General features: G+C 37.5%; 1 protein-coding gene and 1 non-coding gene across 2 annotated transcripts in view; both read left to right on the top strand.

Moving 5' to 3' along the window:
- The first annotated feature begins 518 nt into the window (after positions 1–518).
- PRTG (protogenin) overlaps positions 519–27,692 on the top strand; it is a 119,785-nt gene continuing 92,611 nt past the window's right edge. Inside the window, exons 1-2 of the mRNA XM_045823465.1 lie at positions 519–609; positions 2,751–3,053. Coding sequence (XP_045679421.1) covers positions 519–609; positions 2,751–3,053 — 394 coding nt within the window. The remainder of the gene's footprint in view (positions 610–2,750; positions 3,054–27,692) is intronic.
- LOC123808976 lies at positions 21,829–21,937 on the top strand. The gene has a single exon (XR_006783862.1). It is a non-coding gene; the product is annotated as a U6 spliceosomal RNA (small nuclear RNA).

Genomic DNA, 27,692 nt, shown 5'->3' with positions numbered 1-27,692 from the left:
GGCGAGGAGGCAGAGGGGGCGGGGACGCAGGCCACAGACCCTCAGCCGGGGCTTGACCCCCAGGTGCATTGTCCGGCCCGGCCTGCCCCCCTCCCCCCTACTCCCCCACTGCCGGTTCGCGACCCGGCCGCTACTGGACCCCCTCCCAGCGTCTCCCTCCGCCGGCCGCGCCGACCTCGCGGTGCCCAGACCAGGGGCCAGATGTAGAAAGTAGTCCCCAGTCCGGCAGCGGCGGTGCTGTCCACTCCACCGCCCCCGCCCCCTCCAGCCGCCGCCTCACTCCGCCCCCAGGCCGGACTCTCCGGTCCCCCGCCTCCTGCGAGCGGGTGTCCGTGCGCCGGCCTCGCCGCGACCACAGAGAGACGAGGGCCAGCCACGCTGCTCCGCGCCACACTGGTACCCGAGCGGAAAGTCCAAGCTGCGCTTCTAGTCGCGGCGCAGGGAGCTCGGAGGCCGGGGCCCGGGGGCGGACAGCGGCTACGGGGTGGCCGGGGAGCATGCCCGTGCAGCCCCGCTGAATGGCGCCTTCTCTGCGAACCCTCGCCCGGCCGCGGCCGCCAGGGATGCTGCTGCTCCGCGCGCTCCTACTGCTCCTCGGCTCAGTTCCAGGTGGGCGCGTTTTCTTATGCGCTTCTGCGCCTGTAGGGCGTGAGACGGAGCGAGTGGGCTGGGGAGGGAGAGAAAGGGGGTACGTGTTGGGGCGGGGGCGACGAGGGCCCCCGCGGTGGCGCTGACCACCCGCCCCTGTCTCCTTCCTGCAGCCCGTCGGAGCTGCGGCTGGAGGGCTGTGGGAGCCTCTCCCAGCGCACGCCCCTCATAGCTGCGCTCCCACTGGCCACAAGCTGTGGGGCCGGGGCGCCCGCTGTCCACTCTTGCCCGTTCCTCCTCGCGCCATTGTCCGCGCTTCGTCTGAGTCCTCGCCTCGGCAGCCAGCCCGGGCCCCGCGCCGCCCGCCGGGCCGCCACGGCCGCACGTGGCTTTATTTATATTGTTTCCTCAGTGGCAGACTCGCCACACAGGGGGCGCCGGGGTTCCGCGGGTTTTCCGGGTTTGCAGTGAGAACTCCCCCACGTTTTAGAGCCGGGGAGAGAGGAGGTGAACTCAGCGCCCAGGTCAGCACCCCTAGTGTCTCGACTTTCCTGGATCTGAATGGAACGAGGGGAAAATGGGAGAGGTGAAATTGGAAAGAGAATAGGGTCAGAAGTTGCATGGCCGATTTGTGTCTCGAGTGGATAAAAATACCCGAAACTGAGAAGGCAGGCAACTAAGTAGGACTTATTTCTCGCAGCCAGGTATTTTGGGGGAGGGCCTGAGGTCTGTACGACTCCGAAGAATCCACCCAACTCCAGGTTAACCGTGCGCAAACTTGGATGAATTAATTTTTCTTTGCCTCCGTGTTCGTTTATCCTCAAAAATAAACGTACAAAGTGGATGTGGTGGTTGGGGGTGGAAAAGGTGTTCAGGCGTCTGGGTTGTTTTATTTACAGGTTACAAACCCCGTACTTTGCCTTTTTTCTGGAGGAGTTAGTTTTCTGTTAGCATGAGAAAAGGATCAAAGTTAGATTTGACTCGGAAACACAATGGGCGCCTTCCGGAGTGGCCCTCGCAGCCTGGGGCTGTTTAGGGTCGCTCGTGTCGCCCTGGGCGTACATTAGAGATCGTCAGTATGGGCGTGGGAGCGTGACTAGTGTGTGAGGTTACCAAGACCAATACCGGGGATGTGTAATCATGGATTCAAAACAATCAGAATTGAGATGAAACGTTTCCTCCAAACCCCTAATGCTCTATTCTGCCCCAATCAATATGCAAGACTTTAGCTGACCTTTGCTCTAAATGCAAAAAGTGATAGGGTATTATTAGGTGGCCATCGGATCCTGGAGGGGGCCAGGGGCGATGTGTATACTTAGGGTAAAGCCTTTACTCTGCTCCGATAAAAAGTACTGGTTGATTAAGCAATCTCCTATCCCTATTAGACAGTAAGGACCAATTAGTCACGCATTTTTCCCCCAACAGTTGGCAGTTCTAGGGAAAAAAAAAAAATGAAATAAAAGTTTCCTAATCCGATCACCCACTGAGTACCAGCAGCAAGAGTTACCAACTTTTCAAAGTCAACTCTTTGTCCTTTAAATATCTACCTGACTCTGCAGAAATTAAGTAAATGGGTCTTTCCAGGAGAGGAGACAGGATCCTTGCTGTAAAAGGGCAGATATAAAAATGCAAACTTGAGGGAAGATATAAAAATGCAAACTTGTAATTTGTCACAAAAGATAAATGCTCTTCTCAAAGGAGTAGGTGCCAGGGTTCCAAAAACACTTCAAGGGACAAGGAAATAAACTTGCTTGTTCACAGAGTTGGAGTTTTGCTAATGATTTCTTGTAAAATTAGACTTTTACGACTTACTCTGTTCAAGATCTTTTTGACAAGCTTGTAAAAGTAGCAAACAGCTTGTGCTCATGAGTTCTCCCGATGATTTTGAAACTCTAGCAAGAAACTTGAGAACAGAATTCTTACCAGGCATAGAAGTTATTGAAATCTTCCCTGTGCTCTCAGTGAAGAAGTAAAAAGTGATATTTCTGATTTGTTGGAAAGGTTTGCTGAAATTCACATTAGTTTATTAAACTTGTGAGTTAACTAATGTGCTTTGCTAAACTTTGTCTCATTACTTCCTGAATATGTGTTTTACAATTGTGTGTTACAAAATGATTTTATACCAGTAATTTTGGATATACTTTTCCCCTTTTTCCTTATAGGAGTGTGGTGCTTTAGCGAACTGTTTTTTATAAAAGAGCCACAGGATGTAACTGTCACAAGAAAGGACCCAGTCTTGTTAGATTGCCAGGCTCATGGAGAAATTCCTATTAAGGTCACATGGTTGAAAAATGGAGCAAAAGTGTCTGAAAATAAACGGATCCAGGTTCTGTCTAACGACTCTTTATACATCAGTGAGGTGGAAGGCAAGCGAGGAGAGCAGTCTGATGAAGGATTTTATCAGTGCTTGGCAATGAACAAATATGGAGCCATTCTTAGTCAAAAAGCTCATCTTACCTTATCAAGTAAGTGGTTAAATTCTTTTTTTACATTTTTCATTGTAACATTCTGATGATTTCTTGACTCATTTATATGCTGACCCTAAAATCATACAGACATTAAGAATTTTCCTGGAGATATTGATGGCAACAAAGTGGCAGGCAGAAAAATCTAAGAAAATATGTGAAACTGAAATGAGTTATTGAGAACAAAAGTCAAATTAGGTTTAGAACAACAAAACCTGTAGAGGTGGCTTTATATAAATTGAATTGTTTCACATAGTGAGAAGAGTTGAGTTCAAAAATTTGGCCAACACAACAGTTGTTAAAAAAAAACTAGTCTTTTGTAAAAGAGTAATTACATTTTAAAATTACAAGCAAATCCTTCTGCTTTGTAAATGGCCCTTGAGTGCTAAATCTTTCTTATAGCCCAACCTTCCATTTCTCTGACTGCTTTAAGATCACCCATGTTGCTTTTAATTGTAAGAGAGGGCATTGGTCAGTAACTCTCAAGCCTTTGAAGTATTCCTAGTCTTTTCCTGCTGAGACAGAAAGAGATTAAGGCCATTTCCATATTATGCCTAATGGACTTAAACCAGATCTGCCCACATTTTCCAGTTGTCATAAAGTTTGCTGTCTAATGATTTTCTTTGTATTAACAACCCATCACATCAACTGTTTGTCCAGGTGATCCATTGCTGGGTGGTTGACCTGATGACTGTTGAGTGTAAAGATAGGCCTAGAATAGATGGGTTACTCCCTTGTTCCCACTGGGCTTTCCCCGGTTCCAGGTGACCAAGCACTGCAGCACAGCACTCAGCATTATAATAGACAATTTAAATCTTAATTTAAAAACCTACACAACTAAAAATAGTTTTATAAGCATCCTAATTACATGCTTTTGTTGATCCACCAGAAATAGATTCTGCACTGTAACTACAAATTGGTCATTGAAAAGATGAACAATAGGAAGAAGGAGCTCTTGAGATGAGGCATAATCTTTAGGAAGTAGTTTCTTCAGAGTCTACACAGTTGAAATTTAGGAAGCATTTGGTAGTGGGTTCTTAGGTGGTTTTATTGAAACAATTTATGGCTATATTTATGTCACCCTCATATTAGTAATTTATTTTATTTGTACAATAATCAATTATAGAACATAAATTACAAGCAATGGTATTTTTATATTGAAATATGTCAGAAAAGTAGAAAAGTTTCCAATTCCAGTCCCCTCTGCACAAGAATAACCTAAACCTGAGAGAATTTCTGGTAAACTAACTTTCTTGCTGTAATCATTGCCCAGTAATTCGTTTTCTTGTTGCTGAGTAATGGTTTTTCTGTGCAGTACTGTTTTCAGGAGAGAATGTTTTTTATGTTATGTTCTGTTCATTTAATTTTTGTCTATTATAGAGTATTTTAGAGAGTTCTCATTTTTCTACATTTTCAAGTTTGAGAAATCTTGTATTTTCATACCCAGAAACTGTAACTAGTATTACCTTGCTAGAGAGGAGAAGGGCAGGATGGAAAGGTGGAGGGGAGTGGATGGGCCTTAAAAGATGAAGCATTAGACATGACCACAAGTTGTTTCCAGGACCTCCTCGGAAGCCTGACAGAATCCAGGGGTACCCAGAAATAGTTCGAAATCACCCAGAGCTTTCAGATTGCGTAGTCTGAACAGTGTAACATATGTTAATAACAGTGAAACAAATGCTAGTATTGACTTTTTGAGTTTTTAGATTTTTGAATCTTTGTAAAAATTTAATAAACTTTTAATTAGATGGGAATCATTTTTAAGGTTCCTGTGAAGTAGTTTTCATATTATAAGTATTAAAAACCTTCCAGTGAGACTATATAGAATGTTGCTTTGCTGTTAAATACCCACTGTAGTCAGTTTTAGGGACCACGCTTTTCATATGCATATATTAAAAGAAGTGCATAGTGGGTTTTAAATTTTTCTTTAGAAATATGAGATTTCTTAGAGATTCTGAACTCACAAAGTTCTGATATCTAAGAAGCAATGTCCAATGATGTGGCCTTATATGACTTTATTCTGTGTTCAGGGTAAAGATATAATATATATTAAATAGGAGGAGAATAGGCATTAACTGGACGTTTGGGGTTTTTTTGCTTGTTTGTTTGTTTGTTTTTTAAAGCTAGCTCTCTCCTAGTTACTGATAGCAGCAGGGTGCAAGTATGTCCTTTTTATATTCTGGTAAAAGATTTTGTCAATAAGCATATCTTTTGGTTCAGAAGTGTAATAATACAGTGTCTAAAAATCTAAAACTTTAATCTGGATAAATTTTAGGTTTTAAACACACAGACAGTCAAGTCTTGATTTCTAAACTTAGGAACTAGAAGCTGAAAGTTGCACTGTAGGCAAGAATTCCATTATTCATGTGTAAATTAGGAATTCACAGGGTTAAAAGGTTAGAAACTGGCCAGGATGAGGTTTACCCTTGTGATAAAGAGCAGATGACCCTCATTCATTGGCCAAAGCTTTCATGTAGCTCTTCTGCAAAGTTAGTTATTGCCACGAATTGTTCTTGAGGAATGCAGAAATTCAAATGTGAACAGGCCTTTCCTTAAGTGTCACTATGGAGCCTTATCTCCCAAGCACATCAGAGCCTGCTTCAGGGACAAGGTTCCTCCCCAAAGGCCTGGAGGCTTTACTTTCCTGTTGTTCATCCAAGCACAAAAGAATTTGTCTTAGTTTTTCTAAGGCATCCCATTTTTAAAGGAAAGTATAGGGTTAAAGTAACATTTAGTCTTTTTAAACAGGTAATCCTTTTTATTGATAGCCGTTTTAGCTGTTTTACATTTTCATGTAATTGGAATAGAAAGGAGAGTGACATTGGGAGACCCCTTTCTAGTTCTATAGTAAGAACAGAAGATTAAACCATTTCCTATAAATTTCAATATTTTAAACTTTTGGCAAATCAGATTTTCACTTTCATAGGTGCTATGTCTTCACTATGTAAATACTTTAAATGCTTTAAGAGTAAGAAATAATCGAAGGACATCTTGACATTTCTTGCATTCTTGATGTTGAAATAAGTAAGATAAATTTCATAGGAAAGCATTAGTGTGGTAAAACGGTCTCATATTTCAACAAGTTTAAATTAAGATAAGAGACATTGAGAGAAGTAAAGGAGGAGGTGGGTTGTGTTCTGTGATGTGTAAAAGACTGGCTGTAAGCTAGTGATTGAACAGGAAGCTAGTTGTTTATTTCCTTTCCATAAAAGGTGGAAGTTGAAGTCTTAGGGTAGAAGGAAAGAGAATATAAAGCTGACTTATATTTCATGGTTTTCACAACTGTTCACTTGGGTGAAAAATAATTTTTTAAGCGAGCATTTGTAACTGGAAGACCATAGGAATTGTAATTTTTCATGGATTTTCCCAACATTTTTGGGTTAGTTCTGCCATCATAAAGTTGTTTGGGGTGGGTCCATTTCTGTGACTTGAGTGATATATAAATTATAGCCCAAAGTTGATCTTGAAATGTGAGTTTAAAATATATTGAAAACATTTAAAGAGTCATGCTAAAAAGAAAGAAGCTGGGTAGTATATTGAAAAGAGAAAGATATAAACTATGAGACTATTAGCCTACATTTTGAGTTTTATTAATGATCTTGGACCCAAGATTTTGCTATACTGTCACTTTTTATTGAGATTTGTAGATGCTGTAAAGGACAGAGTCTTATCTGCATGCACGTTCACTTCAAATCATGCTGTTAACAGTTACCTGCCCTAATTCCAGAGTGCTAACACAAAAGCTAAAGTCATTTGATTTTGAAAACATAAGGCAGAACTGAGGTATTTAGAGAGATCAATCTGACAATACTGTAGGTGAGGTTCAGATGATGCTTTCTGGGATCCAAGAAAAATTATCTTTAGAAAGAGGGGGTATGGTTCAAAAAGAACATGTTTAACTTAAAAATTGACCTTAAAATTTACTTTAAAATTGCGAAAGTTAACTCAGGGAAGTAAAAGCACCTACAGTTCTACAGTCTTACAATGACACTTGGTTCTTAGAGTCTGTCTACTTAAAAGGTTTCTCAGGTACCTGGTAATTGCTGGGTAATGGAACCAGTTTTTCCCACTTTGCAGTTGATTAGTGAGGATCATTTCTCATCTTCAGAAATGAGTAACACTATCTCACTGTTTTTCACAGTTGTTGGAAATTTTATTTTTTAACAAAGCAGGATCTACTGAGGAGTAAATTATAATTTATTTCAAGATGTATATAAATGTGTGTACTTTGCTTCTGTCCAGCTTCTTAATGGAATTTTGAAAGGGCATTTGGTATGCCTCTTTTGTCAACTATCTCTGATTATTCTGGAGAAAGGGTCTCACTCAGAGCAGTTGTTTGCCAATGGATTTGTTGTCACTGCTCCTCAATTTAACAGCTGGGCCTATTGATGAAATCCAGGGCAATTTAAAAGAATAGCAAAAACCAAATCTTTTAACCAGGGTTTTAGGTTGAAGGAGATTTTTAATTAATAAATAAATGCATTTGAGGTTACTTTTTTTGAAAACCCTAATATTCTTGAGTATAGTTTTCAGAGATTATATTTATTTGTCATACGCATAGCACTCAATTACGATTGATTACTTTCAGCTTTTAAGCTGGCCATTACTATTTATATTAAAAACAATCAGTAATGTTGAGGCATTTCATTGAAGATCATTCTTGAATTTTAGAAGCAGCTGTGATTATTGTTTTAAGAGAAATCCTAAAAATTATACCCCAAATAAAGTTTTCATTGTCAGTCAGCACTATTTTAATACTTCTGAGAGTTTATGGTGTTCAGACTTTTTATTGAAGCATTTTTAAACTCATTTACATCTTGGTAATTAAGAGAGGAAGAAGACACACTGGGGATCATTGAAGCAATATTGGCAGTAGCTTTAACGTGGTAATCTGCACAGAACAAGCTCACAGTCAAGAGCTGACAATGGTGATGTGCAAAAAAGGTGAAAATGTACTAAATTACCTTCAGTGGCTGTAATTCTGAAGCCAAGTGACTGCTGTGCGATTATGTATTGCAGAGGAATGTATTGCAGAGGATAAAGGCATCGTCATCACAAATGTCTCTGACACTAATCTGACAAATACTTTCCTGACTTACATACCTTGTTTCTTTTCTTTTTTTTAAACCTCTGGGTCTCAGAAATTGCTTTTGATGTGCTTTAAAAATCAAACTTTTTGTAGATTGAGCAGAAGACATGAATTTAAAATGTTTGTGTTTTCAATTTCTGGAGGGTTTGTCCTTTTCCTGTTTTTATATGTCTGTATATATTTTATAACTTGCATTTATAATGGCTAGGTTAATCAAGTGACTGTTGGTGAATGCAGTCATTCTGGTTATAGACTTGTGTTCTCACTGGCATAGTTCTTTGGACTGATGGAAAACAAATTTTCTTTTAAAATTTACCTAATGAAAAATGTAATAAAATTTTACTTTATGAAACTACAGTAATTCCTGTTTAGAACAGTGTAAGTTTTTTTTTTTTAAAGATGCTGCTTTATATAGGCTACTTTCTCTAAATCAGTTTTATATTGTTTTGGAATAGTCTTCCAAAATGGCCTTTTTATTGTTTTGTAGTCTTCCTAGTACTACTGAGAATAAATCTTCTACTCCATCAATGTTTACTACCACCCCCCAAATAATAAGAAAAGAAAAGAAAAAAGAAAAAGATATTTCTTTTGTGGATTACATATCTCAGGGTTTCTCTTGGTGCAGTTGGCATTTGGAGATAGGTAATTCTTCATTGTGGAGGCTGTCAAGAGCAGTGTAGAATGTTGCAAGCATCCCTGGTCTTTGTACACCAGATGCCTCCTCACGGTTGTGACAACCAAAAAATTGTGTTTTGGAGGCAAAATCACCATAACTTTCCAAGTCATACTGGGCCAATATTTTAATGGTTTCTGTTTTATGCTTGATATTTTATTTTTTGTGTGTGTGCTAACACTGCTATAAATATATTGAATAGAGAACTATTTGCTATTTTTAAGTATTGCCAAAGAAGCTGGATTTAAAAAATGTGTTTGGGTTATTGTTTGTCTAAGTTGGAGGGATACTGTCTCTTCATTCCTTTTTCACACACATGGTACATTGAAAATTATTAAGAATTCAGTCTTCTGTAGGTCCATTCATTTTGATTTCAGTATTTTAGATCTTTTTCAGGGGATGCCTACTCAAAGGGTAAATGCAAATTTTGTTTAACCCTGTTTATGCCACACCTTTTATTTTGTTGATGTGTAGACACCAGAGTTGAAAAGATATGAGAAAGCTCCTTGTGTGGTAAACGTTAAAGGACATCTGTTGTGATGTTTTGCATGGAGAGAAGTAAAACTGTATGTGATTAACAGCCCAGAGAATAACATTTGCTGCATGGTAGGTGGTTTGTTGGGTGAATGGTTAACCGGAATCTTTTCAACTGATTCAATGGTACCGTAGACTTATTTTGGGGAGAGGCAATTTAACTTCCTGCAGATAATGATGTGAAGATGGTAGCATCTTGAGAGGGCATCAAGGGGTGAATAAAGGGGAAATAATTAAACACTAAAGTATGTTAATTAACATATAAAGGTGCAGGCAAATTTTGAGTGATTATTATTGAAATACCGTTTTAGATTACTTACTAGTAGTGGGCAGGGATTTCATAATACTCATCTTTCTCAAGATATCATCACTCTTTCTATCATCACTCTTTATATAGCTGTTTATGCTAGTGAAAGTTACGATTGTTGCTACCTCTAGTTGGTTACCTGTGAAGGCCAGTAGCCACTGGTGGCCCAATTAGCAAGTTGAGCTGAATGAAAGAGGAAGCAGAATCTTTTAATTAAGTGGCTCTAATGCTGAGAAAGTGGCTGAACATTTGGTACCATGTGTTCTATTGCAAAAAACTACTTGGAGTAGAGCAAAATAATTCAAAATAAAAGAGGAAAATGCACATTTTTTCTTACAGTTGAAGAAAATAGTATTTGTGTCAAAATAGAATTTTAATGTTCTTGTCATTATATAACAATATTATGACATTGATAATTTTCAATATCTGCTAAATATTCTTAGTGCTGCTGTATTTTTTATTGAATTGCTGAGAGCTACTGTGGAAAAGCATAAAGAATGACAAAGAGGTAGGAAAGCCAAGCATTTCTTCCCCATTGTTGGTGACTTATATGACTTCAGACAAATGACTTAATCATTCTGATCCTTACTTATCTGTTAAAATGGATAGCTGAGGAAAAAGAGGGGATGGAGGTTGAGCAAAACAGTGCTTTTATTTTTATAATTCTGTTGTTGTAATTCTAAGTAAATGGCCAATAAATAATATTTTTGTAAGACTAAGTCCAGTCACATTCCAAGAGAACCCTTTGAGCTACTGAGACAAAATTTAAAAGGTTGGCCATTATTTAACTTGGTACTTTTAAGAACTCATACTCTTCCCATGAACCTTAGGGGGATCGGTTTTTGGAGAGGGGGATATCTTAAACCAATGTGATAATTTGAACTAGTCTTTCCTATCTATCATAGATAGCTAGCTAGCTAGCTATCTAGATATCTATTTTTTATCCTTACCTGAGGGCACTTTTTCATTGCTTTTAGAGAGAGAGCAAGAGAGAGAGAGAGAAACATTGATTGGTTGCCTCCCATATGTACCTAGACTGGGGATCCATATGTGCCCAGACCAGTGATGGAATCCATAACCTAGGTATGTGCCCTGACGGGGAATTGAACCTGCAACCTTTTGGTTATGGAATGATTCTCCAACCAACTGGGCCGCATTGGCCAGGGCTGAACTAGTACTACTTCTAGAGCCTAGAAAAATAAGTTACTTTGTCTGAGACTGGGCAGTTCAGGATGGTTGTGCTACTTTAAAGGTTATCAGAGTGTTGGAGAGGTATAACTTTACAAATATGTGTCTGGTCCTGCTAATAATTAACAGTGTATTCTGATATTTATAGACTCAATGTTTTAAAAAATAGTGCTGATTTCATTTTAAGAGAGTTTTGATAAACTTTCCTGAGAATGTATTTTAATAGAAGTAGATTGTACTGGCTCCCCACCACTGTCACCAATTCTTATTAAGAATGATAAATTTTAATTCCACCCCCTACCCCTGGCTTTCAGACTGAATTAACTTGAGTCCCTCTGATTGGATTTATAATAACTTCAATTAAAATACTGACCTCAGAGTAGACACATAATAGAAAAAAATGCTTTGATGTTGGTATTGCCATTTTGGTATTTCTTTTTAAAAGGGAGATCACAGCTTTTCTTAAATAAGTTTACCAGTTAAATGTGTTTACTGTTTTCTTAATAAAAAGAATTTACTTTTTATGTGTTCAAGAAAGCCACATTTTAATACTCTGACTTAGTAATACCTTTAACTTAATTTTAAGTGAGGGACCAACTTCAGTAAAGCAATAATATTATCCAAATTTTTACCAAAGGGATTTTTGAAGTTATCCCAGTGGTGAAATATGATTTCTTCAGAGCCTGCAAGTATCTTTACCTGGACGATTTACATTTTTAGAAAGCTATGGTAATTAATACACAAAAGAAGCTTTGTGAAATTTTAACTTTGTGAAGTTTAATTTTAATTCCACCAGAAGTCAGTTAGGAAGGTCTGATATTTAGAGAGAGAATTTTGCTGCTTAGCAAGTGATGCAGTGAGAAGTTATAACTGAACCCACAGTTGGTCAATAGAGAGGTGACCAGTTTCTTAACATACTAAAAGTGACTCTACCATTCCTTATCACAAGAGATAGAAGCTTGACAATCAGGTTTTACTCTGTTAAACATCTTTCAGAAAGGGGTGACATTCTAAAAATTGAAATAAAAGAGAAACAAAGAAAATACATTATTACTTTCTACTGATCTTTAAATTTTTAAATACGTGTTAAGATAACTGGTAATGAACATTTTGAAAAGAGAGGCCTAAGATTCCCTAAAACTCATCCTACTGAGTCAGTAGAGTCTTTGTTCCCTAATTTGACTTGCAGTGTCATTCTGCCTTCTAACATGAGTAGGATCACTCCTTGCAGTTTAGAAATTTTTGTTTTGCAAGTAAGGAATATGAAGCCAGAAGGAGATACTGCTTTGCTGAAGGGCACAGCTGCTAGATCTGGGACCAGAGCTCAGGTTTGCCATGTCTAGTCATGAATTCACAATACTGAAATAAAGATTTTATGCTGTGTATTGTGTGGAAATGTGTCTTTTTCATTCATATATATCCCATAAAACCCAGAATATAGAAAAGAGAAGGATAACAAAACTGAAACTGAGAGTTAAGACACTTCTTAATATTTATTTTAAAAATATGATTTTATTTATATCATTGTGCAACTTACTGTACTTGTGTGGATTTTGTTGTTGATGATGATGTAGTCAATAGGTGATTTTGAAATAAAACTGCTAATGTGTTTCAGTTTTTATTTGTGCTTAACTCTTTGTGGAGCTTATTTTCTTGCCTATAACCTCCATGCAGGGAGATTGAGCCCCAATCCTTTTAGAGATTCAGTGTTGGTTAATATATATGTCCAAATGGAAGTGGGCTATAATGCAGTCCTTTTCAGTGTCTCTCTGAATAACCTGCGATGGAATGAGGCTCTTTGATAACCAAAAGATTGGGTTTTAAATACATGGTTGAGTATGTGTCATTATTATCTCATGCAAAGAGGGGAAGAGTGATAACATATGTCTATCATGAAAATTTTTAATAACATTTTTGTTCATATAGAATTCACATACCTGTACAAAGTTCATCCTTCTCAAGTGTAAGTAAGTGGGTTTTACACTTACTTACAATTCAGTGGGTTTTATCACTTCCATCCATTGTATGATATACCATATTTTAGTTATCTAGTCAAGTCATGTGTTGATGGACACTTGGCTTGTTTCCATCTTTTGGCTATTGTGAACATTTCTGCAGTGAACATCAGCATACCAGTACTATCTTTTTGAGTCACTGTTTTCAATTCTTTGGGTATATATCTAGGAGTGGAATTGATAGGTCATTTGGTAATTCTACATTTAACCATTCTGGGAGCCACCAGACTGTTTCCCACAGTGGCTGAACTTTAATGGTCCCAGCATTAATGCTCAAGGGATTCCACTTTTCCATATCCCCACCAACACTTGTTATTTAACTTAAAAACAAACCAACCAACAAACGTACCCAACCAAGTGCCCCGACCAGTATGGCTCAGTTAGTTGGGTGTCCTCCCGCAAAGTGAAAGGTCACAGGTTTGATTCCCGATCTGGGCACATGCCTGGGTTGTGGGTTTGGGTGGGGCACTTATGAGAGGCAACATACTGATGGTTCTCTCTCACGTTGATGTTTCTCTTCCTCTCTCCCTTCCTTACTCTCTCTAAAAATACAGAAATAAAATCTTTTTAAAAAGACCAGTATTAGTAGGTGTGAAGTGCAATTTCACTATGGTTTTGATTTGTGTTTCTTTAATGACTAATGATGTTGACACCTTTTCATGTGCTTATTGGCCATTTGTGTATTTTTTTTGGAGAAATGTCTGTTCAGGTCTTTTGGGGGAAAATGGGTTGTTGGTCTTGTGATTGAGTTGTAGAAGTTATGTGTGTATTCTGGATAGTAAACCCTTACTAGTTATATGATATACAAATATTTTCCCCACTTCTGTATTTTGTCATTTTACTTTCTTGATAATATTCTTTGATTTACAAAAGGTTTTAATTTTGAAGAAGTTCAATTTATTTTTCTTTATTGTTTTTGCTTTTAGTGTCATATCTAAGAATCCATTACCAAATCAAACAATGGGAATCCAATTTCACACTATTGCATGTGGAAAGCCAGTTGTCCCAGCACCATTTTGTTGAGGAGACTATCCATTCCCCATTGAATGGACTTGGCACCCTTGTTGAAATCAATTGGCTATAGATATATAGGGGTTTATTTATGGACTCTCTCTTCTCTCCCATTGGTTTATGTGTCTACCTTTATGCCAGTACCATACTGTTTTGATTATTATATCTTCCTAATATTTGGGGGGGGGGCTGGCATTGTTTAATAAGATTATATAGCTTTCAAGTGTAGAAAAATACATTTCTCAGAAAAATACTTATTGAAAGCTACTCTGCTAGATCTTGAGAATGCCACAATTAATTTAAAAAACAGTTCCTGACTCAATGATAGGTTAGTGGGAAAAAGAAATTCATAAGTAAGCAATTACTAAAGCAGTATGGTTATGTAATAGTAGAGGTATATACTCTTGGCAGAATTACATATGTGATACTAGTTTTTTTTTTAAACTTTATACTGAAAATTTTCAGATCTACAGAAAAATGGGAGGATAGTATAATGAACACATGAATTTCTTTCAACTAGATTCCTATCTGTTAATTAACATTTTGCCACATTTACTTTGTCTTTGTCTTTCTCTCTAAAAATGTAAGTTGCAGCAGACATCATGACATTTTACTTCTGAATACTTTAGTTCCCCATTCATCTACATATCTGGGGTGGGGGTTAGGAGGCACCTAGGGATAGATCCTTGTGGGAGTGATCCCTAAGCTAAATTTTAAAGGAAAGCTAGATTTTAGTTGGATGAGTAAAAAAGGTGTAGTAGTAAGGAACAACATGATATGTGTGAAATAATAAGCTGTTTGGTGTTGCTAGAGAGTAAATTTTAAGGAAACGGTGGCTAGAAATGGAGTTGAAGATGTGGGCAAGATCAACTTTAGAAAATACTCATGATATACCACCTGCCCTGTTGAGAAACCTGGAATGTAACCTGTAAGTGGTGAGGAGCTGCAGGGGATTTGGATTGGTCAGGTTGTTTTATAGTTTGATCTACTGGGGCGTGTGAGAACAGAAGATGAGTGAACAGGGTGGGAGGCAGATGGAGGCTGTGATGCCAGCACGATCAGAACTCATAAGGGTCTGGACTAGAGCATGTATAAGAGGATAAAAGGAAGATAGATTTTTAGGTCATAATTAGGATTAAAAATAGCAGTACTTGTTAGGTGTAGGGAGTAAGGGAAAGCAGGAAGTTCAGGATGATGTCAGTATTTCTTGTTTGGATGACTTGGTAAATGGTGGTGCAACAACTAACAGAGAACACAGGAGAAAGAGCTAATAAAAGGAAGAAGGTTATGAGTTTAGCTTGGAAAATGTTTTAAGGCATCTGTGAGATGTTCAGGTGGAGCTGTCTAGCACATGGTTTAAGGGAGCTGGTATGAGTCAGGAAAGGCATGGCTTGAAGCATGCCTTCAAGTTGAGCATCACCAGGACTGACTTACGTGGAATTGAAGTCATGGTTTTGAGCAGGATGAGTGTACTGTGCATGAAGCATGGGCAGCCAGCAGAGACAAAAACAGTTGTCAGGAAGCTGGGTGGAAAACCAGTGATGTACAGAATCATAGAAATCATGGGAGAAGTTTCAGGGAGTTTATGACATAACATCAGATGCAACAGTGTTTCATTAAGACAAAATTTGAAAAATACTCTTTATGCCAGGCAATTAATAGATCATTAAAGTCTCAGAGCGGTTTCAGTAGAGTGGAAACAAGCAATAGGGATGCTGAATTTTGCCTAAAATTTAACAGTGGGATAATTTCTTGTTGTTCTAATATTCTGTGACATTATTATTTTCAAATTAGAAATAATACTATTCTGCTATGATTTAATTTTTTTAATCTTCACCCAAGGATATGTTTATTGATTTTAGAAAGAGAGGAAGCGGGGGAGAGGGAGGGAAATATCAATTGGTTTCCTCTGTGTGCACCCTAGCCAGGGGATGATGCCTGCAACCTTTTGGTGCATGGGACAGTGTTCCAACCAACTGAGCCACCTGGCTAGGGCTATGTTATGATAGCAAAATAATACCATTTTACATTTTCCTGAAACTTTTATTAATACCATGGTTATCAGAAAATTTAGTTATTTAACTAGTGTTAAATGGTTAAATTTCTATTTATTTTATCTGAAATAACTGTTAAACATATATAGCTCATCCTTTGGGAACATTCTCTTTAAAAATAATAACTGAGTATGTAAAACCATTAAAAGGCATTCATCATTTGTTTATTAAAGTTCTCTGTGCTGTCTCTTAAATTGATTTTCCTTCAACTTATGTGTTTCTAAAAATTTAGTCTATTAGGTCTTCAACTTGAAAAGGCAATCATGATTTTTAAGCAAACTTCCCTGTTCTTTATTTTATCTTCTAATATCAGTTTTGCAGATAATGTTGATATGGTTTAACAAATGCAACCATTTCTCATTAATCTGTAAATATTTGAAAAATTTTAGTAAAATTAATTAAGACAAGGAAAACAGTCAATCCCCCAACCCCTATTTTTGGTATTTTAGCTTTTCTAAACAATTCAAGTATTTGATTTTAACAAGCAACCCAACTAAGATAGTGGGCTTAAAGTGTGTATATTTATAAAACCAGTTACATATGTATGTGAGTATAAAATTATTTATGAATAGTAATCTGAGCCTTAAGAGGCCTAGCCTTATAAACTTGGTATATCTATATTTAAGAAGGTCAAATGAAAATATGCATTAAAAATATACATGAATTTTTATAGTTTTTTTTTAAGAAAAAGTGAGTTTGTGTTAACTTACAATGCTGGACATGTTTCATATATGATAGTGAAAATTATGATTTTTAAAAATATGAAACAGGGAAACAAAATTTTCATCTTAATGAAATAGCAACATTAAGTGTCATTAATAAGAGGGCATTTGGCTCTTCAAACATGTTGTGTCCCATTATATAATAGTTTACCAGATTAAATGAAATTATTGATTTCTGCTTCATTACTGACATACATTTATGAGCAGTTTCTTCGGCACCAGAGCACAATGTCAAAGGTCATAACTTTCTTTCTTCAGAAGAATAAAAGCTTTCAGATGGCACATCCCAGAAACCTTCATTGTGGCCTTTTGCTTTTTCTCTCTTGCATAGAATTACTAGAGAGGCATGGTTGAAAGAAACATCTCATAAATCAGCAGGAGAGAGCTATTACCCTCAAAGGCTTCTTAAAATCATTGCCTACTAAGTGGAATTCCACTACAGGGTAATATTGTGCTTTACCCAGATTTTGACAGTTTTTAATACAAAATGATTGGTTGTGACATGCCTTTTTGTGTCTACTATTTTCTGTAAAATATCATTTATATTTTAGTTAAAGCATTCTGTTTGAAATAAGTTAGACTATTTCTCCTGTGTTAAATGTATATATTTTCTACTTTCTCATAAAGGTCAGGTCTCTGTGACACCAGGAAGGACCAGTAAAGAGATAGGGATGTGGATGTTTCTCCATCACTTAGTTGTGTCATATAACTGAAGCCCTTGCATCAATGGCTATATTTTCCACTTTCATCAAGGTGTTTTGGTATCATGTAGCTTTAAAGCCACAGCTTTTACCATAGCTGGCATACCACTTTACTCGAGAATGTTACTAAACATGAATCTCATTTGAAAATGAAAAACTCTTAATTTCATAATAATAGCTTGAGATTTAGGGATTATCAAGTTGTATAAATATATAGGTATATATACACACATGAATACATGCATACATATATAATATTTTTGTTACATGTATGTCTATAAAATTACTTTTTCTAGATCATAATGAACTCAGCAATTACAGTCCTAAAAACTCTTCATATCTTTGTATGTTTTAACTAAGTAGATAGAAAAAGAAAATAAGAACGGCAAAGAAGTGATTTTTTTTCCTTTTAGTAGTCTGGTCATTTAGACAAAAATTAAAAACTAGATTATACTCTAATTCTTGAAGATTATATCCTCTTAGCACTTTAAGGTAGTTTCCACATTATGACAATGTTGCAGCATTCTCTTGAAATCCTCTTGATATTTTCAAAACCTCCTCAATGACTCCTTGCCTCCCATGCAACTAAGGGCTGTAGTCACATGGATTAAAGAGGTAGGGAAGAGTGCTGTAGGATGCAGAGGAACTGTCATTTCTCAGCACATATGTTAATTCTGATTAAAAACTTGGTCTTGGTTAATAACCTGGTGGAATATTGTGATTGATACAAACTTGTATTTGGACAGTCGATCATCAATCTAAATTCATTTGTAAGTTGGTGGCAAATAATTATTCTATTTCAAGGAGAGTGATATACTTTGTTTATCTGATAGTTTTTGGACAGTATCTGAAAAAATAATGTAAACAATTGTTGGAATTTTTCTTTTGCTGGTAACATTTTGACAAATTTATTTCCATTCATCTCTGCATGTGTGTATATTATGTGATCATGATGTTTTACAGTGTTTATAGTTTAGGGACTCATTCTCTTTCCTTTTATTTATATTTTAATTTATTGGGGTGATAGTGGTTAACAAAATTACACAGGTTTCAGGTGCACGATTCCACAACACATCATCTGTACACTGTACTATGTGTTCACCACCCCAGGTTAAGTTTTCTTCTATCACCACTCATTTCCCTTACACCCTCCCTCATCCCCTTGAGAATTTTTGTAAGTGTTGAGCATTTTATTATAGTAGTTGTGCACTTACTGAATAATTTACCCATGTCTTTTCCTTTAACTTGTGCCAGCTGTTCATCTGAATGTTTTATCACAAAGGTTTCCTCTCACTTGGAGTTAGTGTTAATTGTGAGACCAGGCCAACAGTAGTAAATTCCTTTTTGAGTTTCTTTCACTGACATTTTGGCTTCAAGATTAGCCCTTTTTGATCTTAAAACCAATATTATTTTCCCTGTAGACCTCTAGTTTGGATCCTCAATACTCAGGATGTTTCGGAGGCTGTAATTCCAGAGTACTCTGGATGTTGTGATCCCAAATCAAAGACATTTATCTCTTCTTCTAAGGAAAAAAAAAAAAGGATTAGGAACTTCCTGCTGCTTTTGCAAACACTAAAAGCATCCTTTAGGGCTTGAAGTTGCCCTGAGGTCACTTTTACAAATGCTTCAAATACTCTCAAGGCCCCCAGTTAGCTCCAAGCTTTTGCTTTTAAGGGTAAGGGCTAGGATTCCTAATAGTCTAATAGCTTTGTGTATAGAATCAATGAATGAATCAGATTAAAAACATAGTTGGCATTATGTAAAGAAAGTGTTCTTATCCCTGGAGGTAGGAAACAAATGTGAAAGCTTTGGCACTGAGGTCTTTGAATGATAATATTTTGTTTCATTATACGCCCTGTCATTGTAGCCTCAGTTAAATAACAGATATATTACTTAATAGTTCTTTTTTAAATGACACACACATATTAGTACTTATTTAATTTTAATTTTTATTTTTAGAGAGAGGGGAAGGGAGGAAGAGAGGGAGGGAAATATCAGTGTGTGAGGGAAACACTGACTGGGGACTTGGCCCGCAATCCAGGCATATTCCCTGACTAGGAATCAAACCAGTGACCTTTCAGCTCACAGGCCAGCAGCACCCAGTCCATTGAGCTACACCAGCCAGGGCTGATATATTCTGAAATGTTAGTATTAGATAATATGAAAAATACTTTATTATTTGAAGAAACCACTAGATTAAAAGAAGAATTACAGTGACTGTATTCAGTTATAATTATTAGAGTATCACATCTATGTATTTTAAAGCTCAGTTCCTAAAAAATTAAGGAACTCGCTAAATGGACTTTTCTCGGAAGTCCCTCTTGTGGGGTTGCCATTTGAATTCATTAAACACAGAGATTTTTAAGGATTGTTTCCAAATTTTAACTTTATGAAAAACAATGATGTTTATATATTTCTTTAAGAAACCACTGCTCAATTTCAAAGCATAAATAGAACATTTTAGGTTGAAAATATATGTCATCTCTTATAGCTGTTTTGAATATATATAATTTTTAAGTGTAAATGGTTAAGAGATTTGAATAGGTAGTTACAATATGGACTACATCATTATACTTGAAACAACTAATTTAATATTTCAAAGCATATGTGATCCATAAGCAGGGGAAATAATCTTTTTTTTTTTTTTGAAACTTAACCTTCCCTAAAGTTAGGGGGGAAAAAAAGGTGACTTACCAAGGTGGGGCAGTAATAAGTTCCTGCTTGGATATACTCCCTCTGCTCCAAATGCACAGCAATTATAGGTAAAATACAAGAATAGAAAACTAAAAAGACATATTCTGGCTTAAAAACAAGAGGAACATCTATGGGAAGCCAAAACAGGAGAGAAATGTAGAGGGTTAAGTGGCCTGAAATTTTAGGCCTGGCTTTATTTCTGGATCAGGAAAAAAATTTAAACAATTTATAAGAAGCCTAAACCATGAAGAAAATAATAAATTTTTAAAACTTCAAAAAAATTTTAAACTTCTGAATTTCAGAAAGATAACATAAGCCAGGAGTTAAAGGACCAGCCACAAGCCAAAAAAGATATATGCAGTAAATCTAAATGACAAAGGATTACTAACCAAAATATATAGAGAATTTCTACAAATCAGTAAAAAAGAAGCAAATATCCTAGTAGAAAAGAATGTGAACAGGAGGTAGTTCACAGAAGACAAAACAAATAGCTGATAAATATGTGAAACTATGCTTAACACACTTGTAATCAAGAAAGTGAAAAGAGTAATTTTAAAGATATTATTTTAGCCCTGGCTGGCTGGTGTGACTCAGTGGATTGGGCACTCCTTTGTGAATCGAAAGGTCGTCAGTTTGATTCCCATTTAGGGCACATGCCTGGGTTGCAGGCCAGGTCCCCAGTTAGGGGCATGTAAGAGACAACTGATCTATGAATCTCTCACACACTGATGATTCTCTCCCTCTCTTTCTCCCTCCCTTCCCCTCTCTCTAAAAGGAAATAAACTCTTAAAAAAAATAAAGACACTATTTTCCATTCACTACATTGACAAACATCAAAATGCTTGATACTTCCAAATTATGGCTAAGAAAGCTGATGGTAATCTAAAGTGAATATAAATGATAGCTATTTTAGAAAGCAGTTTGGCTGTATGTGGAAAAATTGAAGATGCATATGCCTTTTGACTCAGCAGTTTCATTACTAGGTATATGTCATAGAAAAATTCTTACCCATGTGCAAAAGGAAACATGTATAAGAATGTTTTTTGAAGCAGCCTTTGTAATAACGGAAAGTTGGAAACAAATTACGTGTATATCAATAAAGATATGGCTAATAAATCATGGGATACAGTGAAATGAATTAGTTAAAATGATTAAAAAATATATATATATAAATGTGGATAAATGGCAAAGTAAGCTAAGCATAAAAATAAATTACATAATAGAGAATGGTGCCTTTGTGTATAGATTGAAAGTATGCAAAACAGTATATATTTTGTTTATGAGTATATACATAGTATAAAATATTAATGAGACCAATGATATTATTCAGGATAGTGGTTATTTATGGGGAGGGAAAGATTAAGTTAGAGACAGGTATACAACCAAATTTGTAATGTTTTATCTTTTAAGAAATTCTGCTATGAATGTGGCAGAGTGTTAGTATTCACTAAAGCTTGGTGGAATGTACAGAAATGTTTGTTGTGTTACTCTCTCTTCTATATGTTTGAAATAGTCTGAATAAACAACATTTAGAGGAGTGTTTTAAAATATATTTCCCTATTTTGTCAGAGATAAAATGTCCTATTAGTGGCCTTTGAAATCAAATTGCCTTATATGGCTGTAAGTGTTTGTTGTTTGCTTGAATTGACAGCTTATTTTTAAGTTTTATCTTAACGATCTTTTTACTGTTTTTCTTCCAAATCTTGAAAATACTTAATTTGCATAAAGGTTTGATATAAAAAGATACTAATAATCTGAAATAATATCTGCCCTGAAAAATTTATACCATGCTCTCGCTTCAGCAGCACATACACTAAAATTGGAATGATACAGAGAAGATTAGCATGGCCCCTGCACAAGGAGGACATGCAAATTCATGAAGCATTCCATATTTAAAAAAAAAATTAACACCATATCTGTGTTTGGCACCAAATAGTCTTAACTTGATTCAGCAGGGCCTTTGAGTTATCAATCAGATTGCTTCATGTTTAATTCGATTTGAGAAGGAGCACAATTATAGTAACCAGATCATACATCATTATTTGGATTGTCTTAATGATCAAATTGGATGAGCAATTAGGAGTTGAATCAGCTGCTTTTCAGTTACCTATTATAACACCCAAAGAAAGCAAATCCACCTGAGATTTGTGGATTTGGTTTAAACATACAGCAAAGCTGCATTCTAGAAAATCTTTGCTGCTACAGAAAATGAGCCTCCCTGAAAGCTAAAGCTATTATTTGAGACAGGGGTCTTTGTCTGTCTTTGACCATTGGTCATTGAACTCTGACCAAGCATTTCATGTCACCATTTTGACCATAGTGTGGGTTGCTAGTGATTGATTTATTAACCTCTAGAGTTCACTTTCTTATGTCAAAGAATTATCAGTATAGAAAAGAAAATTGCATGTGAGCTTATTAATTTTATTTAAAAGGCTAAAATGCAGTTGTGTGATGGAAGAGGTTATATTGAGACCTGAAAAGCATTCATTGTTTGCTTGCTTTTTTGCTTATTTGTTTATTGGCAGAGAAAAATATGTTTTTAAAATTATAATTTATTGATTATGTTATTATACTTGTTCAGTTTTTCTCCAGTTGTCCCACTCCACCCAGCACTCCTCATTCCCTCAGGCAATCCACACACCTTTGTTTATGTTTATTGGTCATGTGTATATTTCTTTGTCTACACCATTTCCACACTATACTTTACTTTCACAATACTATTCTGTAACTACCTGTTTACTTCTCAATCCCCTCACCTCCTCATCCATTCCCCCAAACTTCTCTCCCATCTGGCAACCATCAAAACACTCTCCATATCCAATATTCTGTTTCTGTTCTTTTTGTTTGCTTAGTTTGTTTTTTAGGTTCAATTGTCCATAGGTATGTGCTTATTGCCATTTTATTTTCATAATTTTGATACTCTTTTTTTTAAATAAGTCCCTTTATCATTTCATATAATAAAGGTTTGGTGATGATGAACTCCTTTAGTTTTTTCTGGTCTGGGATGCTTCATTTGGAATCGAAGGACAGATTATCTTTGCAGAGTAGAGCTATCTTGGCTATAGGTCCCCAGTTTTCATGACTCTGAATATTTCTTTGCAATCCCTTTCAGCCTGCAAAGTTTCTTTTGAGAAATTAGTTGACAGTCTTATGGTGACTCCTGTGTAGGTAATCAACTGCTCTTCTCTTGCTGCTTTTAAGATTCTCTCTTTATCTTTAACCTTTGCCATTTTAGTTATGATGTGTCTTGGAGTGAACCACTTTGCATCCATCTTGTTTGGGATTCTCTGTGCTTCCTGGACTTGCATGTGTATTTCCTTCACCAAATTAGGGAAATTTTCTTTTATTATTTTTTTTCAAATAGATTTCCAATTTCTTGCTCTTTCTCTTCTCCTTCAGGCACCCCTAGGATGCAACTGTTGGACCTCTTGAAGTTGTCCCAGAGGCTGCTTACACTATCCTCATTTTTTTGATTATTTTTTCTTCTTGTTGTTCTGATTGGTTGTTTTTTGCTTCCTTATGTTCCATATCATTGATTTGATTCTCGGTTTCATCCACTTTACTGTTGTCTACTTGTAAATTGTTCTTTATTTCCATTAATGTATCCTTAATTTCTGTCTGGATTTTTTTTATGGTACTGAGATTATCACTTAGTTCATTGAGCATCTTCATAACCAGTGTTTTGAACTCTGCGCCTGAATAGATTGCTCATCTGCATTTCATTTAGTTCTTTTTCTGGAGTTTTGATCTGTTCTTTTCATTTGGGCCATGTTTCTTTGTCTCCTTATTTTGGCATCCTCCCTGTGTTTGTTTCTGTGTATTAGGTAGAGCTGCTATGATTCCATGATTTGGTAGGGTAACCTAATAATGTATTAGGTGTCTTGTAGGCTCCAGTGGCAAAGCCTCCCTTATCACCCAAGCTGGGTACTCAAGGTGTGCTGTTCGTGTGCGCTGAGTACATTCTCCTGTTGTAGTTGAGTCTTGATTGCTGTTTGCAGGTCAATGGGAGGGATTTACCCAGGCCAGTCAGCTGCAAAGATTGGCTGTGACCACGTACCACCAACCTCCACCCTCCATGGATGATCAATTGTGCAGGAGCAGGGTAGTGGTGCTCCGATGTGGTCCATAGCTGTCCACTGGATGCCCAGGCTGCGGGGTTTCCCAGATGGTACAGGCTAGGATCAGCCACCAACCTGTGTTTTGCCTGGGGCCACCCCATGTGAGCTACAAAAGCAAGTGGCAGATGGCTGCTCCATGTGATGGGCTTGGAGGTTCCCAGGTGAAGGCATACTGTGACCTAGGCTGGCTAGTGCTGGTGCCAGGCCTAGAGCAACTTAGTTGAGGTACGCAAGCTGGGGGCTCACTGAGGTCAGCTCTTGCTTGTTTGAGAGAATTTAGTAAGTTGTGAAGCATGAGCCAAAACCAGCCATTCACATGGAAAAGCCACTTGACAGCTTGGGTGCAGTGGAGCCTCAGGGGATCTCCAGGGCAGGGCAAATATAGTTAGCTAGGTTGATGGAGTCTCAGAGATGACACCTGCCTGCTGGCTCTATGGCTCTGTGAGGGTGGGCTCAGAAAAGTAACAGTGGCTTCTGACCACCTTTCTGTCTGGGAGAAAGCTGTCTTCCAGCTCTTGCTTTGATGATAGACCCTTCAGTTCCTACCTGTATGCCACTGGTGACTTTTAAGTTGCTACCCCAGTGCTGGAGCTCAGAGGGAGTGAGTCTGAGTAGGTGAGTCCATGTGCAGGTTCTTTAAGAGGAACTAGTTGGAACTCCAGAAGTTTCTTCTACTGACTCAATCCCTACTGGTTTTTACAGACAGAAGTTATGGGGGCTTATCTTCCTGCCACTGCAACCATGGGCTGGGTGGCCTGGTATGGGGTTGAGACTCCTTGCTCCCACGATATCCCCCCACCAAATTCTTATCTACCACACATGGGTATGGTATCAGCCCATTCAGCATCTCTGCATTTCTGCCCCTCCTACCAGTCTGGATGGATGTTTTTTTCTTTAGTTCCATAGTTGTTGGACTTCCATTTAACTAGATTTCTGACAGTTCTGAGTGATGGTTATTCTATAATTTAGTTGTAATTTTGATGTAGTTGTGTGAGGAGGTAAGCAGTGTTTACCTATGCCTTCATCTTGATTGGAAGTCTGAAAAATAGGAGTTTTAATTTAGATTAGAGTGCTTGACAGTGACACTGTCACTTAAAGATCTCATCTGACTTTTCAATTGATATGAAGTGCATGGATAATATATTTTTTCTTCTAAATTGTCAATGAGAAACTCAGTTTGGGAGCTTTGATACTGAACTCTCTGCTCATCATTTTCTGTCATTATTTACTCAACAAATATTTATTGAGCATCTACCAGGTACTAGTCATTGTGCTAGGGGCTGGGGTTAGGTCAGGGAACAAGGTAGATGGAGTCCCTGCCTTTGTGGAGCTTATAGCCAAGTGGGGGAGATAAAATGAATAAATGTATGTCAGGCAGTGAGATATGCTAAAAAAGAAAAATAAAGCAGGGTAAAGGGGGAACAGAAAACTGAGGTGGGGGGTTAGTCACTGTTTTAAATAAGATGATCAGGAAAGGCCTTTCTGTGAGGTGATATTCGAGTAGAAACTTGAAGAGAGAGCGTACCAGATATGGGGATTTCTAAAAGAAGATTACTTCTAGGTAGAGAGAAAAACCAGTGCAAAGGATATGAGGCTGGACTGTGTTTGTGTGTTCAAGGAACAGTGAGGAAGCCAGTGTGGCTGGAGCAGCATAAGAGAGAATTGCAGAAGATGAGGTCAGAAAAGTAAGTAGTGAGATTGACAGGATGGGTGACAAGGGGATGCAATCATGTAAATGTTATAGTCCATTTCAGTGCTCCATTTTATTTTATTTTATGAAGATTTTATTTATTTTTTTATAGAGGAAGGAAAGAGGGAAACACCCGCATGTGAGAAAAATATCAATTGGTTGCCTCTCGCACACCCCTAACTGGGGGGCTGGCCTGCAACCCAGGTATGTGCCCTGACCAAGAATAGAACCAGTGACCTTTCACCTTGCAGTATGATGCCCAAACCACTGAGCCATACCAGTTAGGGCACATTGCTCCATTTTAATTTGACTCAATTCAAGTCTTATACCTAGAATTATTTATGCTTTTCTTAACCATTTCATCTCACTGTGATCTTTTCCTTCTCTAGGCCTCCTTCCATGTAATGCTCATCTAAGAGATATCATCTACCATATTTATTTAACTTTTTACTTATCACACCTGTGGTCCCTAACCAAATTTTTTGTACAAGTATACATATATACGTAGATATACACAATTACTAAAATTATTTTTATAATATGTATGCATATGTATACATATAAATGATTACAGGTGAGAGCTAAAACAATAGCAGCCAGCTGAGAGATGGATGCATGAGTTGGGGCAGTAACCATGAGAGCAGAAATGAAAGTGTATCAGTTAACTACCACTGCATAACAAACTACTCAAACATGGTGGCTTATGCTATAAGTATATATTATTTCACAGAAGTCTATGGAACAGGTGCATGGCTCTGCTGACATGAGCCAGATTTGCCTCATGTCAGCTGAGCTAACTCATGTGTCTGCAATCAGTGGGCAGGTCTGCAGGGAGGAGGGGTGCTGGCTGATATAAGGTGATTTCAACCCCCATGACTGGCTGCCTGCCTTTTGGTTGGAGTGATGGGAGAAATTGGACCACATGTCTTTTCATCACCTATCAGTTTGTTATGTGTCTGTGGCAAGTTCCAAAAGAATGAAAGAAATCACATAAGCCTTCTCAGGGCATGGAAATAGCACACTGTTACTTCCATCCCATTTTGCTGCCCAAAGCCAGTCTCAAGGGCAGCCTGATTCAAAAGGTGAGGAGAGCTGCAAAGTTACATTGTAAAGAGCATGGACATGGATGCATGAAGAATTTCAGCTACTTTTGCAGTCAGTGTATTACAGACAGAAAGGATATAAGAGAAATGTGGGAATTAATATTTCATGTTCTCTACCCTTGAAGATAACTTGAATATTTATGACTTGTGTTTTTGGGTGATGATACCATTAAATCAGATTGAAGAGAAACATGGGAGTAAGTCACAGAAAGAAAGTGTTGGTGGACTGGGGGAGGAAGAGAGGGAAAAGATTTGGAACCAGTGTGAATAAGTGAGAAGGAAAATTAGTTTAGTCCTGTCACACCAAATTTTAGGTGCCTTTGGGACATCTAGATGGAGGCATCTAACCATTATGTTGGTGGAATTGAAGATTTTCCAAGAGAAGAGTTGAAACCTAGAAATACATACATTTAGTAGTTATTAACTATGTGTTGGGTGGCAGAAGTTGATGGGGTTGTCAAGGAAAGAGTATAGTGTACAAAGATAAGAGGGCTGAAGACACACAGTCAGCCTTACATTTAAGAAGTGAGTGAAAGAAAAGGAATCATCCAAATGGGTGGAGGAAGTACTGAAAGGAAATAAGGAAGTCTCAAGGTGAGGGCATTCCACTGTTGTAGATGCTGTGGAATCCAAATCAGCTGAGGATCAAGGAGAAGCAATTTGGTCCATCACTGGTGGTCATGATGGGGTTGAGAAGAGAGGAGATATACTGATGGAGGAGTGAGGTGGAAAAAAAGAAA

The sequence above is a fragment of the Phyllostomus hastatus genome, unplaced genomic scaffold (genome assembly GCF_019186645.2).
Source record: "Phyllostomus hastatus isolate PE091 unplaced genomic scaffold, TTU_PhHast_1.1 phas_scaffold_501, whole genome shotgun sequence".
Lineage (NCBI taxonomy): Eukaryota > Metazoa > Chordata > Mammalia > Chiroptera > Phyllostomidae > Phyllostomus > Phyllostomus hastatus.
Note: the sequence above shows the minus strand (reverse complement) of the source record. Positions and strands in the feature narration are given on the sequence as shown.